Source organism: Bos mutus, chromosome 3, assembly GCF_027580195.1.
Source record: "Bos mutus isolate GX-2022 chromosome 3, NWIPB_WYAK_1.1, whole genome shotgun sequence".
In the NCBI taxonomy this organism is placed as follows: domain Eukaryota; kingdom Metazoa; phylum Chordata; class Mammalia; order Artiodactyla; family Bovidae; genus Bos; species Bos mutus.
This window is the reverse complement of record NC_091619.1, coordinates 115,091,566-115,107,063: the sequence shown is the minus strand read 5'-3', so window position 1 is coordinate 115,107,063 and position 15,498 is coordinate 115,091,566. Positions and strand designations below refer to the sequence as shown.

Sequence of the window (15,498 nt, the reverse complement as noted above, 5' to 3'; positions counted from 1 at the left end):
GATACATGTTGATGTAGAGCTGATTCACTGTCCCGTACAGTAGAAACTAACACAGCATTCTAAAGCAACTATCCTCCAATAAAAGTTAATTAAAAAATAAAGAGAATAGGTGAAAAACACAAGGAAGAAACTTTCTTCAGTTGGTAAACGTGCTGTGTTTTGGTCAATTATCTGTTTATTTGGAGTGGTGTTGCAGTGAGGATGGAATTGTCGTAGGTGAGGTCCCTAAGGGCCACCCTGGGACTCAGAACTGGGCCCAGGAACCTGGAGGAGGGGGAGGTAGAGCTGGAAGCTGGCTTGCGGATGAGGGTATTTGACTGGCGCATTCTTGTACCATTAACTGGTGTGAAAGGGGCTGTTGGTACCATTTTTCCTTTTGCACCCAGTTTGGTTTGGTTCGCTTGTTGTTGTTTGGTTGCCACGTTGTGTCCGACTCTCTGTGACCCCATGGGCTCCAGCACGCCAGGCTTCCCTGTTCTTCATTAGCTCCCTGAGCTTACTCAAATTCATGTCCACTGAGTCAGTGACACCATCCAGCCAACTCATTCTCTGCTGCCTCTTTCTCCTTTTGCCTTCAATCTTTCCCAGCATCAGGGTTTTTTCCAATGGGTCAGCTCTTCACATCAGGTGGCCAAAGTATTAGAAATTCAGCTTCAGCATCATTCCTTCCAAAGAATATTCAGGACTGATTCCCTTTAGGATGGACTGGTTGGATCTCCTTGCAGTCCAAGGGACTCTCAAGAGCCTTCTCCAGCACCACAGTTCAAAAGCATCAGTTCTTCGGTGCTCAGTCTTCTTTGTGGTCCACGGCTCAGCACCAGAGCTAGCTCTGTGTCAGACCAGGGGTAGGTGGTGGGAACGTGGGTGGGGGATCTTGCTACTCGCACACAGTGGGCTGCCCCATCCTTCCCACCCATCTCTCCCCACCCCCAAGCACACACACACACACACACACTTGTCCAGCCCCTTCCCTGCTTCAGGTGGGGGGTGCACCTCCAACCACAGAGGCCCCCCTGCCACCCACCCCAGGAGAGCCTCAAGAGACATGACAACAAAATGTCATGTAACGTCCTAGGTGGGATCTTGACTATAAAGAGGACTTAGAGGGAAACCAAGGAGATGTGAATAAAGTATAAACTTTAGTTAATAATGGTCTGTATCCATACTGGCCGTGAGGTCTGTGTTCTTCAAGTTGTGGCCGTATATTTGGAGCCTGGAGCTGTCCTGGAGCTGTGGAGGCCTGGGGCCCTGGTGTGCCTCCTCATCCTTCCCGAGGAGCCCAGGGTGGCTTCCGGGGACCCAGGCTGCCAGGCCATCAGGGGCTGAGCTCCAAGTGCAGCTCCAAGGGAACTCTTAGAACAAAGATTCCATCACGCATGGACTGTGTCTCAGCAGCCATGAGGTGAGCTAGCATGATGTGACGTCCCACGCAGAGGGCTTGACTTTCCCAGGAAAGAGGGGCATGTTTGCAAAACCTCTCCATCAGTTTTCTCAGCACCTCTCTCAGACCTTTGATATTTAAGTCATCCTCTTGAACCGCCTCCACACTCATTTTTGCATGGTTTGAAAATTGCTGTGTCAGATATCTCCATTTGACAATCTACAGGGATGATGACTCACAAAGAAATGGTGGGAGAGGACCAGCCACTGTTTCTGTCTTTTTCTAAATAAATGTTTTTACTTCAAGATAGATTTAAATGTGCGGAACAGCTACAAAGAGAATGCAGATCCCCACACGGCCCACACCATCGCTACTGGTTTTAGTGCCTTACATCAGTATGCCACCTTTGTTAGAATCAAAGAGCCAGTATGGACACACATCATTATTAACTAACGTCTACACTTTATTCGGATTTCCTTGGTTTTCGTCTAAGTTCATTTGTATAATTTTTTTTAGATTCCGTATTTAAGAGGGGTGTGTGTGTGTGTGTGTGTGTGTGTGTGTTAGTCTCTCAGTCGCGTCCGACTGCTTGTGACCCCATGGACTATACAGTCCATGGAATTCTCCAGGTCAGAATATGGAGTGAGTAGCCTTTCCCTTCTCCAGGGGACCTTCCCAACCCAGGAAATGAACCCAGGTCTCCCGCCTTGCAGGCGGATTCTTTACCAGCTGAGCCACAAGGGAAGCCCTTTGGGAAGTGTGTACACACTCAAATTGGGCAAGCAGAGTGCTATTGTGGCATGTAATCTATAAATGGGTAAAACGCCTGGGTGGTGATTTGCTCCACAAGACTCCTGTGGGCAGTATCCGCACCAGAGGCTGCCCTGAGGGAACCAGACCCAGACAGCACCAACAACAGTGCGTGTGAATGGAGACTCCACCAGATGCTGGCGAGTGGGCGACGCAAATGTTCGAAACGGATCACAGAAAGCCTGCCTCCTCTTGCCCCGCAAATTCTATTTCTAAACATTTGTTTTAAGGAATAGAATAGGGACATGTGCATCAGAACACTGTTTATAAATATCTGTAAACAAAACAGACAGCACCCCGCCTGTAGAAATTTATAACTGTGTAGTCATTTTGTTAAATTACATCTTAAAAATTGAAGACTTCGTTTACAAAACTGTACAGGCCCCCCCCTTTTTTTTGGTTTATCTGTCATCCATGTGCTCAGTCACATCCGACTCTTTGTGACCCCATGAGCTACAGCCCTCCAGGCTCCTCTGTCCATGGGATTCTCCAGGCAGGAATACTGGAATGGGTTACCATCTCCTTCCCCAGGGCATCTTTGGACACCAGGGATTGAAACAGTGTCTCCTTTCTCCTGGCAGGTGGGTTCTTTACCACTAGTGCCAGCTGGGGAACCTACCACCCGTGTATCTAAGTACAAATTGAAGTTTAGAAGACTATATGCAATACCTGTGTTAAAATTACCTGAATGGTAAGAATAAAGACTATTTTTCTTTTGTTTACCTGTATTTTCTACAATGTGCAGATTACTTCCATAGTAAAAGTGATTTATTACTGGCACGACAATGCGAAATAGAGGGATACTGCTATGTTAAACGCCTAACAGCACAGGACTGGCTGATGAGGTTGCGATTCACTGTTACTAATTCAGTTCAGTTCAGTCGCTCAGTCGTGTCTGACTCTTTGCAACCCCATGGACTGCAGCACGCCAGGCCTCCCTGTCCATCACCAACTCCTGGAGCGTGCTCAAACTCATGTCCATAGAGTTGGTGATGCCATCCAACCATCTCATCCTCTGTCATCCCCTTCTCCTCCCGCTCTCAAGAGTCTTCTCCAACACCACAATTCAAAAGCATCGATTCTTCGGTGCTCAGCTTTCTTTATAGTCCAACTCTCACATCCATATATGACTACTGGAAAAACCATAGCTTTGACTAGACGGACCTTTGCTGGCAAAGTAATGTCTCTGCTTTTTAATATGCTGTCTAGGTTGGTCATAGGTTACTTCTAAGGAGCAAACGTCTTTTAGTTTCATGGCTTCAGTCACCATCTGCAGTGATTTTGGAGCCTAAAAAAATAAAATCTCTCACTATGTCCATTGTTTCCCCATCTATTTGCCATGAAGTGATGGGACCAGATGCCATGATCTTAGTTTTCTGGATGTTGAGCTTTAAGCCAACTTTTTCACTCTCCTCTTTCACTTTCACAAGAGGCTCTTTAGTTCTGCTTCACTTTCTGCCATAAGGGTGGTTATCTGTTACTAATTCAGTTCAGTTCAGTTCAGTTGCTCAGCTGTGTCCGACTCTTTGCGGCCCCATGAACGGCAGCACGCCAGGCCTTCCTGTCCATCACCAGCTCCCAGAGTCCACCCAAACCCATGTCATTGTGTCAGTGATGTTGCTAATTACAGTCAGTCAACTGGATATGGATTTCTTGAGTGCCGACCATTTGCTGGGCACTGTTTTAAACACTAGGAAGTCTTTAGCTGTTCTTTGCTGTACATGTGACTGAGCCTTTAGTTAAAAAAGAAAGGGGTCGCAATAAGTGAGAAAAAGCAAGGAGGGGTCCTGGGTAGATGGCAGGCGCTCTGACTCAGAGGAAGGGTCGCTTCCCGTCTTGCCCCAACTCTCCCCCGCCGCGCGGCTTCCGACTCGCTAGCGCCTCTAGCGGTAGGCTGAACACTCGCGGCAGCGTTTCCTCCCTTTGTGAAACCAGGCAACCGCCAGCCAGGCATGGTCTCAACTGCAATCGTTTTCTTTCCACTCCCTAGCCCTCCAGTGAGCCACGTCAGGACCCAGCCAGTGGCAGCTAGGTGTCGTCCAGGTCAATGAATGGGTAGGAAAGACGCTCAGGCACAGGTCACAGTTAGGTGAGTGCTGATCCAGCCGGTCTCTCCTGATCTGTTAAATCATTTTCAGGCTGTGCATGACCTTCTGCAGGGCCAGGACTTGAAAACTAGAAAGCAGTTATCTTCTTAAAAGCACAAGGAAGGGAACAATGGATTATGAAAGTCCTCCATCCAAACCCAATAGAAATTCACTGTTTTATTAGTACCAGTTTTTTTTTTTTTTTGGGGGGGGGTGGAATTGCTTTAATTGAAAATTGGAGATTGAGAAGAAGGGTGATGGAAAGGACTTGGGTTTGGATGAGGAGCTGGGGGGCCTAATAGGATGTGGGGGCTGAGTGAAGCAGCAAGGGGTAGGGGGCTGTGGGAGGGGGTCTGCCTGGCCCCTGACTCCTGAGCTACACAAACATTCCTCCCTTGGACATGCCGCCTTATGTTCCCAAAGTTTAAGGACAGCTTGTTCTGGTTGAGGGGCCAAGCAGTCATCCTTCCTGGGGGCACAGGCGGCTGAGAGGCAGGGAGACTTACAAAGAGGTGGCGTGGAAGAACCAAGAGGCCTCCCAGTTTCTTCCTCCAGGCAAGATGTAGAGCCTTCTCCTCAGGGAGAAAATACCTGCTGGGCCATGGAGAGCCAGGGCACCTCGCGGGGCTGCAGAGGCCTGGATGGGGCTCCCCACGTTGGTCTCCATCCCGTGGCTTCCCAAAAGGATCAGTCATGAGGCTGCTGTGTGTGTGGGGGGTGCGCCCCAAGGGCAGAGGTGGCCCAGCAGGACTTGGGGATGTAGGGGTATGAGTCCTGCAGAAGGGAGCCCACCTGGAGATGCACACACCCAGGAATGACCCACACTTCCTTGCCCTCACCCTCCTGGAGCCCCCAGTTCCTGACTGGTCTCCTTTCTCCTGAACCAAGGGAGGTGGTACAGGTGATAGAACTGGGGGTCTGGGAGCCAGCAGGCCCCCGGCTTCAGACCCGGGGTCCAGCACCCACGCTCAGGGCAGCTGCCCCTGTGCCCCGACCCGGGGTCCAGCACCCACGCTCAGGGCAGCTGCTCCTGTGCCCCGGCTTCAGACCCGGGGTCCAGCACCCACACTCAGGGCAGCTGCTCCTGTGCCCCGGCTTCAGACCCGGGGTCCAGCACCCACGCTCAGGGCAGCTGCCCCTGTGCCCGGCTTCAGACCCGGGGTCCAGCACCCACGCTCAGGGCAGCTGCCCCTGTGCCCCCGGCTTCAGACCGGGGTCCAGCACCCCGCTCAGGGCAGCTGCCCCTGTGCCCGGCTTCAGACCGGGGTCCAGCACCCACGCTCAGGGCAGCTGCCCTGTGCCCGGCTTCAGACCGGGGTCCAGCACCCACGCTCAGGGCAGCTGCCCCTGTGCCCCGGCTTCAGACCCGGGGTCCAGCACCCACGCTCAGGGCAGCTGCCCCTGTGCCCCGGCTTCAGACCCGGGGTCCAGCACCCACGCTCAGGGCAGCTGCCCCTGTGCCCCGGCTTCAGACCCGGGGTCCAGCACCCACGCTCAGGGCAGCTGCCCCTGTGCCCCGGCTTCAGACCCGGGGTCCAGCACCCACGCTCAGGCAGCTGCCCTGTGCCCCGCTTCAGACCCGGGGTCCAGCACCGCTCAGGGCAGCTGCCCCTGTGCCCCGGCTTCAGACCCGGGGTCCAGCACCCACGCTCAGGGCAGCTGCCCCTGTGCCCCGGCTTCAGACCCGGGGTCCAGCACCCACGCTCAGGGCAGCTGCCCCTGTGCCCCGGCTTCAGACCCGGGGTCCAGCACCCACGCTCAGGGCAGCTGCCCCTGTGCCCCGGCTTCAGACCCGGGGTCCAGCACCCACGCTCAGGGCAGCTGCCCCTGTGCCCCGGCTTCAGACCCGGGGTCCAGCACCCACGCTCAGGGCAGCTGCCCTGTGCCCCGGCCAGACCGGGGTCCAGCACCCACGCTCAGGGCAGCTGCCCTGTGCCCTGGCTTCAGACCGGGGTCCAGCACCCACGCTCAGGGCAGCTGCCCTGTGCCCCGGCTTCAGACCGGGGTCCAGCACCCACGCTCAGGGCAGCTGCCCCTGTGCCCGGTCCAGCACCCAGGCTCAGGGCAGCCCCTGTGGGCCAGCCCGGGGTCCAGCACCCACGCTCAGGGCAGCTGCCCCTGTGCCCCGGCTTCAGACCCGGGGTCCAGCACCCACGCTCAGGGCAGCTGCCCCTGTGCTGGCATCTCCTTGTGCCTCAGTCCCCTTATCTGAGAACTGGACCCCACCTCCAGGGCTGATGAGGCTAGAGGAGCAGAGGTGAGTCGAGTCAGCATCCCTGACAGCGGCTGGACACAAGCTTGGTGCTTGCCCCACGCCTGGCCTGCTGCGGGTGGCTGGCCAGCATCTCTCGCCCTCACCCTCAGGAAGCAGGCCCAGGCTGCCCTTGCCCGCCCTCCTTCCCTCCCCTCACAGCAGGCTGGTTCTGCCGGCATCTCTTTAATATTCTCTAACAGTCTTCCTCTTCTCCCTGCTGTCCTGATGGTTGACCCAGTTAACTCAAGAAAAATATCTGTACTTTTCCCTCCTCTCTCCTTAGCCCTTCATTTCTTTGTTCTGTTTCTAGCCCCCCCCCCACACACACAAAAAAACATGATTGTGCAGAAACACAGGCAACAGGCAAGAAGGGAACTATCTATTTTTCAAAAAATGAGACAAGGTGAAAAGTCTGTGTTGCCAAGCTGCCAATGCCCTTGAACGCAGCAGCTCCGGGGACCTCTTAGGAATCCCACCAAGACCCTCCCCTGCCCCTGCAGCCTTGCTCTCCCCCAGCACGAATGTGTGATGCATCTTAAAGCAGGTTTTTATTCGATCTTGTGATGTTTCTGTAGCAATTGCCTTGCTACAATGCTGTTTCCTATGACTTTTCATGGTGAATTACAGCCCTTTCATTCCATCACAGCTTAAACTGGTTGCTGTGGTCCGCTGGGAAAGCTGACCACCACCTGAGTGGCAGTTCAGTGGTTGGGGAAGGTGGGCTCTTGTGAGTGCTGGGCTGTGTGCCCTCGCCGCAGTTCATGTGTGAAGTCTTGGTCCCCAGCTGTTCAGAATGTGGCTAAATTTGGAGATGGGGTCTTGAAGGAGGTAATAAGGTGATGTAAGTCCACTGGGGAGGGTCCTAACTCCACACAACTGGTGACGTAAGGAGAGGAGATTAGCACACGGTTATGCACAGAGGGATGGCCACGTGAAGATGACCATCTACAAGCCGAGGAGGGCAGCCTCATAAGAATCCAACCCCATGACGCCTTGATCTTGGATTTCCAGCTTCCAGGACTGGGAGAAAATACCCTTGTGCTATTTAAGCTGCCCAGGCCCTGGTGCTGTGCTATGGGAGCCCCAGCAGACTGATACAGCTCTGCTCTACACCAAATGCGGTGGACCCCAGCAGTGGGGGGCCGTCCCTAACGTCACCCCTTGAACTGTCATCGTCATCATGATGCTTGTCCCTTCCACACACCCCCTGCCCTCCGTGCACTGGGGCTGGGACCACCTGAGAGACAGAAATAGATGCCCAGGACGGGCATTCACGCACACCCACAGTCCTCGGCGCCCAGATCCTTCATGAGGACGCAGCACCATGGCCAAGTTAAAGAGCACGTAGGAGGCGTAGAACACAGGGCTGAGAGCTGTCTATGCGACTCCCCAGAGTACCTACAGCCGTCCCTTTGCAGGTGAGGAAAGTGAGGCCCAGAGGGGCCGAGTACCCTGCCTCATCAGTTTTACTGCACAGCTGGGATTCAATCCGATCGCAGGCAGTTTGGTGCCATTGTCTCTATGCTGTGTGTGCTAAGTCACTTCAGTCGTGTGCAACTGTGCAACCCTATGGACTGTAGCCCGCCCGGCTCTTCTCTCCCTGGGATTCTCCAGGTGAGGACTGGAGCGGGTTGCCATTTCCTCCTCCAGGGGATCTTCCCAACCCAGTAATCCAACCCACGTCTCCTGGACTGGCAGGTGGGTTCTTTACCACTAGCGCCACCTAGGAAGCTGTTTTCTTTTTCAACATGGACTCTTGCTAGCAAGGAGAGGGTGCCAGGATGATAGTCCGAGTAGCCTCCAAGTGTGACCTTGGGCAGCCTGGGTGGACACTAGGATGCAGCTGCCTTTGTGATGATGGTCTGCACTGACCTGCAGGGACATCCCCCCCACCTGCCTCCTGCCCCAACTCAGAGAACAGTCAGGGAGCAAACCATCTGGCCTCCTGTGAATGAGTGTGTCTGTTGGGAAGGGGATTCATCTGAGGGGTGGCCATCCGCAGCCCAGCGGTTGTGGCTAGGGTGGGTGAGTGGGGACTGCTTTTAAGGTTATATACAGCAAACTGTTCCTTAGGTTGCCATCAACCTGCTGTCCTTTCTCCCTGTTTAGAGACCCGAGTAAAGATGGGCAGGGAAGCCACCAGAACTTGGCTCAGGTGGTAAAGAATCTGCCTGCGACGCAGGAGACCCGGGTCGATCCCTGGATCAGGAAGATCCCCTGGAGCCCTGGAGAAGGCAGTGGCTACCCACTCCAGTATCCAACAAACCTGTTACTTTGAGGTTTTTTGGACATCATCATATGATCTACATATAATGGGCTTCCCAGGTGGCTCAGTGGTAAAGAATCCACCTACTAGTGCAGGAGGTGCAGGAGAGGTGGGTTCAAGCCCCGGATGGGCAAGATCTCCTGGAGAAGGAAATGGCAACCCACTCCAGTCTTCTTGCCTGGAGAATCCCATGGACAGAGGAGCCTGGTGGGCTGCAGTGCATGGGGTTGCACAGAGTCGGACACGACTGACACAAAAGACAGGCAGCCTCCCAGCCCCTCTCAGCACATGGTTCCATGAAGAAGAAACCAAAGTCAGATCCAAGTTCACCTCCAAAAATAGCCTTGAAAAGTACCACAGATCTTTCCTAAAGTTATTCTGCAAGGAACCAAAGAGCAGTTATGCTCATAAAAGAGACAAAAGTGGCTTAAAACATCTTTCCTCCCTCAAAGGCCCCCAGCCACAGCCCGCCTCCAACTCCCTCCACAAACACGTAGGTCCTCTGGCCAGGAGCCTGCTCTCCGGTGCTTAAACACAGTCCTTGGGATGTGGCTGATGACGATAAGGGATAACCTTTTCCGAGCACAGAAACTGATCAGAGAGTGAAGAAGCTGCTCAGAGCCACACAGCTTGGACAGAGGTCCAAGCAGACCCCAACAAGCTGGAGTCTGGCCCTGGGATGCCCGAACCACGGCTCTGAACAGATTTCCATCCCGGCGCCTGCGACCTGGAGCTCTTCTTATAAGAAGAGAAGACACAAAGACACACAGAGAACATGGTGAAACTGGTGGGCCAAGCTGGGGAACACTGAGGGATGCCCAGGATGACCAGAGGCCAGAAGGAGTCTCCTCTGGAGCCCTCAGCGAGACTGTGGCCCTGACAAGACCTTGATCCTGGGATCTCTAGCCTCCAGAAAACTGTGAGGGAACACATTCTGTGTTAAGCCACCTAGCTCATGGAAATTTGCTAAAGGCAGGCCTAGGAAATGACAGTTGTCCCTCAGTGACCACGAAGGATGGGGTTCAGGACCCCTGCACGCCCCAAGATCTGCAGAGGCTCATATCTGGTCCTCCATATCTGAGGACGCAGAAGGGCCAGCCATAATAAGAAAGTCATTTGTTTTTGCTTACATGATTATTTATAAGACAATCTCAAACAAATAATACAAAAATTCCACTTCGGTTTTTCAGTTCTCACTAAGCACCTTATTTGCTGGTGTTGGGTTCTTTGCCCTCAGCCCTGTGAATTGCAAACACAGATCAGTCCTGGGTGTTCATTGGAGGGTCTGATATTGAAGCTGAAACTCCAATACTTTGGCCACCTGATGTGAAGAGCTGACTCATTTGAAAAGACCCCGATGCTGGGAAGGATTGAGGGCAGGAGAAGAAGGGGACGACAGAGGATGAGATGGTTGGATGGCATTACCAACTCAATGGACATGAGTTTGAGCAAGCTCCGGGAATTGGTGATGGACAGGGAGGCCTGGTGTGCTGCAGCTCATGGGGTTGCAAAGAGTCAGACATGACTGAGTGACTGAACTGAACTGAACTGACCATGAACCTGGGCTAGACGGAAAGCCCCCTGGTGAGGGCAAAGTCTGGTCTCTATTCCAGTCAAGACCGGTGAACTGATGAGGAAGAGAACTCTGAACGCTCTCTGGGTCCCCCTAAACCCCCTAAACACAGCAGATCTGTGTCACTGCCAGGAAAGTTCTAGTCAGGTGCACATGAATTCAAATGTACTTACAAATATGCATTCCAAAGTCAAACCTAAATGTTTAGAAATTATCCACTGTAGCCAAGCTGTGTCCATCAAGAGATGAAGGGATAAACACACGTGGTTTATCCATACAGTGGAATGTTACTCAGCCTTAAAAAGGAAGCAGTCCTGCTATCTGTGACAGCATGGATGAACCTTGAGGGCATTATGCTAAATGAGATAGTTGCTGTTGCTAAGTCACTTCAGTCGTGTCCGACTCTGTGCGACCCCATAGACGGCAGCCCACCAGGCTCCCCCGTCCCTGGGATTCTCCAGGCAAGAATACTGGAGTGGGTTGCCATTTCCTTCTCCAGTGCAGGAAAGTGAAAAGTGAAAGTGAAGTCACTCAGTCATGTCTGACTTAGCGACCCCATGGACTGCAGCCCACCAGGCTCCTCATCCATGGGATTTTCCAGGCAAGAGGACTGGAGTGGGGTGCCATTGCCTTCTCTAAAAGCCAGCCACAGAAAGACAAATACTGCAGGACTCTATTTACTATGTTACTCAGTTATAAGAAGACTGAAATAATACCATCTGCAGCAACAGGAAAGGACCTAGAGATGATCACACTAAGTGAAATCAGAGAAAGACAAACACCATATAATATCACTTATGTGTGGAATCGAAAACAAGTTATGTAAATGAACTTATTTACAAAACAGACTCACAGGCATAGAAAACAATGTTTTGGTTACCAAAGGAGAAAGAGGGGGGAGGGATAAATTAAGAGTTTGGGGTTGTGGATACAAACTACTATATATAAAGTAAGTTAACAAGATCCTACTACAAGCACAGGGAACTCTATTCAATATCTTGTAATAACCTATAATGGAAAAGAATCTGAAAATAATGTATATACATATTTATAACTGAATCACTTTGTTGTACACCAGAAACTAACACCACGGTGTAAATCAACTATGCTTCAATTAAAACAAATTTGTCTCTAAAGTCAAAACCCAATTTTTGAGTACTTTAAGACACATTAGGGACTTCCCTGGCAGTCCAGTGGTTGAAGGCAGGGGATGCTGTCAATGCAGGGGACACAGTTCAATCCCTGGTCAGGGAACTAAGATCCCACATGCCACATAGCACCACCAAGAGATAAAAAACTAAACAACAACAACAACAAAATAGCATTAAATGAACTTGATAAATGTTAATTACCAGGCACTCTCCCATTGCTGCTGTCCAGGCACTAAGTCACGTCCAGCTCTTCAAGACCCCGTGGACTGCAGCACACTAGGCTTCTCTGTCCTGTACTGTCTCCTGGGGTTTGCTCAGATTCATGCCCATTGGGTTGGTAGTGATGCTATCTAACCAGCCCATCCTCTGCCGCCCTCTTCCATCAGCTCGGATAATTTTAAAGTAATGACTGTGTTTAGTGCTCACACCGTCGGTGCTTTGCAGGGGTGGTTCCTGAGGATGCTCCTCCCAGACCCTGCATCACCAGAAGCGGGGCTGCCCTGGGCCCACTGATGGCTCTGGGACCCATCGGGGCTTTACCTCGAGGCCACACTTCACAGGGTCGCTCCCAAGACAGGAGATGGGTGGGTCAAGGCAGGCCTGCTCCCCAGGACTCCAAGGCACAGGCGTTGGTGCAGAGACCCCTGTGGCTTTGCCGACCTTTCTTAGATCACGTGGCATCTGGGACCTTCCCCAGCTCCTAGGTGCTGCCCTGACAGACAACTGCCTCACGGGGAATCCGTTCTGGGCGTCTTGGAAAACCAGGGCTAAGACATTCTGCTTAATCAACGCCTCACCCTTCAAGGAGGACCCCACCACCCTCCCCACTTTATGGAGGAGGAGATGGGGGCATGGAGCCCCAGGGTTAGTGGGGACAGCGAGGAGGCTGTCCTGAGGCTGAACTTGGCCTTCTCTGTCAGGGTTAATGTGATTATTTTTTCACAGGCTGTGATGACAGGAAATACATTTTCAAAGGTTTAAAAATAGATCCACAGTCGTTTTTCCAGAACACGTGACATTCTGATGACGAGATTAGGTGACAGCTTTCAGATTAGACCTTTCAGAAGAGAGTGCTTGGAAAACACATTCTTCTAATTGAGCCATCCTCTGACCTGCAGTGACCAGTTCCCTGCAGTCGTTTTCTTCTAAGGGAAAACGGTCCTCAGGGGCTGCATAGGGCAATGTGAGGGAGAAGCAGCCTGCCGTCCTGCAAAGGTTCCTTCCCTTGGTCAAATCTGGAAAGTCTTATTAATCAGCTGGCTGTCAGTGGTGCAGAAGTGAGCAGCCAATTAAGGAGGAGCCAAGGCAGGAGCGACTTCACTTTCCACTTTCATGCATTGGAGGAGGAAATGGCAACCCACTCCAGTATTCTTGCCTGGAGAATCCCAGGGATGGGGGAGCCTGATGGGCTGCCATCTATGGGGTCGCACAGAGTCGGACACGACTGAAGTGACTTAGCAGCAGCAGCAGCAAGGCAGGAGAGGCCTTTCCACCAAGTGTGATCCTCTCCATACCCCTACCCACCACCCCTCACCCTAGCACCACCCCCACCCATCATCCACCCCACCCCACACCTCACACCTCACCCCATCACCTCACACCTCACACCCCAGACCCCACACCTCACTCCATCACTTCACACCTCACACCCCATCACCTCACACCTCATATCCCATCACCTCACACCTCACCCCATCACTTCACACCCCAGACCTCACACCTCACCCCATCACCTCACACCTCACCCCATCACCTCACATCCCAGATCTCACACCTCACCCCATCACCTCACATCCCAGATCTCACACCTCACCCCATCACCTCACACCCCAGATCTCACATCTCATCCCATCACCTTACACCTCACACCCCAGACCTCACCCCATCACCTCCTACCTCACCCCATCACCTCACACCTCACACCCCAGACCTCACATCTCACCCCCATCACCTCACATCTCAGACCTCACACCTCACCCCATCACCTCACACCTCACACCCCAGACCTCACCCCTCACCCCATCACCTCACACCCCATCACCTCACACCTCACCCCATCACCTCACACCTCACATCCCAGACCTCACACCTCACCCCATCACCTCACACCCCAGATCTCACACCTCACCCCATCACCTCACACCCCAGACCTCACACCTCACCCCATCACCTCACACCCCAAATCTCACACCTCACCCCATCACCTCACACCCCAGACCTCACACCTCACCCCATCACCTCACACCCAATCACCTCACACCCATCAACACCCACCCCACACTTCAGACCTCACACCCCATCACTTCACCACCTCACACCCCATCACCTCACAGCTCACCCCACCCCACCCCTCACACCCCTCCAGCCAGCAAAGCACGTGGGGAGAGGTGGGGCCTGTCCTTGAAGTCACCACAGCCCCAAAGCTGCCTCTGGAAGGCTCCCCGGGCAGAGGGCTCCCTCAGGGAGGGCCGCCCGCTCTCTGGCGCCTCCCTCCGAGCCCCACCCTCCTGCTCCGGTCCGTCCCTCCCCCGCCCCGGCTCTGGCTCCTTTGGTAGAGGCGGAGGATCACACCCCGTGGGGAGCCGAGGAGGGCCCCAGGGCCGTGAGTGTGGACTCGAGAGCCCAGAGGCTGTGGCCCCATGCCTCGGTGGCTGTCCCGCTGGGCAGAGGACAGTGGGCCTGAGAGGGGGCAGTTCCTGGGCTGGAGGCACTGCGGCCGGCTGGGAGCTGTAGGGACCCGGGAGAAGCGGGCTGAGCTCTGAGGACATCTGGGAGGGACTGGGCAGGGCATGCCCTTTGGTTTTCCAGAACCTTCTAGAAGCCCGGCAGTAAGCGGGAGCCTGGGAAGCACGTGCTGCCGCAGCCTGAGGGAAACAGAGGAAACGGCCGCTGAAAAGCCTGGGGGACAGAAGGGACCTGGGGGCTGGCGAGCCATCTTTGGGGAGGGGCCTCCATGAACATAGAGCAGACCCGGCCCCGTCTGGGGTGGAGTCCCAGCTCACTGAGGTCCAGACAGTGTGGGAGACTGGCGGGGGGTCTCCCACACTGGCGGGGGATCTCCCACACTGGCGGGCCGTCACCCTCCCCTGTAGACGTCCCTGCGAGGGCCTCTCCTGTCAGAGAAAGTCTGGAGGGGCTGGCGTGTCTGCCCTCTCCACTCCCACTGGTCCACATCCAGAAAGAAGGACGCTGCCCAGATTTGAGGACATCCTTTAATCACAAATACTTCTCCACAGTCTGGCCACAGGCAGAACGCGACTGTGGTGGGGGTTATTGGGAGACAGCTCAGACCACCCCCAGCAAGACCAACAGCTGTGCCCGCTCCCTCCCAGCCCCTGGGCTGCCTTCCCAGGCCAACGCCTGTGCTTGACCACTCTGGCTGGCATCCCGGGGTGAGCTCTTCTCAGTAGAAGAGGGGATTTGCGGGGAGGCGGGGGGGGGTCTGCTCTGCCATTGGGGCTCCAGAAGCCTTGGTCAGGCCGGGCCTCCGTGCCTACCTCCCACCCGCTCTGCAGCTTCTGTGAGCGGGCAGCCCTCCCCTGCCCCCACACACAGACCGTGGCCTACACGATGCCCTCTGGGCGCTTGCTCCTCCAGACCACCAACACCGTCACGAGCAGGGTCACCAGGATGGGGACCACGATGAAGGGGCAGAGGATGCTGCTGGGTGGGTCCTGCAAGGCCCTGCCTGAGACTGGGCAGTTTCTGAAGTAGCGCTGGTGGACGACGAGGAAGAACTTGTCCACCTCCGCGTTTGGCCAGAAGCAGTCCAGTTTCTGCACCACGTGCCTGGTGCAGTCGGAGAGCTCCCTGTAGCTCCTGCAGGTGGAAAAGCAGGTCGTCAGGCCCTGGTGGGCAGAGGACCCGGAGGGACTCGAGCTGGGGGCTCTCCACCCCAATCCCCTGTGGCAAGCTCCACTGAAGCCCAGGCCCTGAGGTGGTGACTGGTTCTAGAGACAAAGGTCCTGGAAGGCTC

At 54.2% G+C, this 15,498-nt stretch overlaps 1 protein-coding gene across 1 annotated transcript in view; it reads right to left on the bottom strand.

The window, feature by feature from the left end:
* Positions 1–14,701: 14,701 nt before the first annotated feature.
* The window catches only part of RAMP1 (receptor activity modifying protein 1), a 41,333-nt gene continuing 40,536 nt past the window's right edge, over positions 14,702–15,498 (bottom strand). Inside the window, exon 3 of the mRNA XM_070368597.1 lies at positions 14,702–15,341. Coding sequence (XP_070224698.1) covers positions 15,086–15,341 — 256 coding nt within the window. The 3' untranslated portion in view covers positions 14,702–15,085. The remainder of the gene's footprint in view (positions 15,342–15,498) is intronic.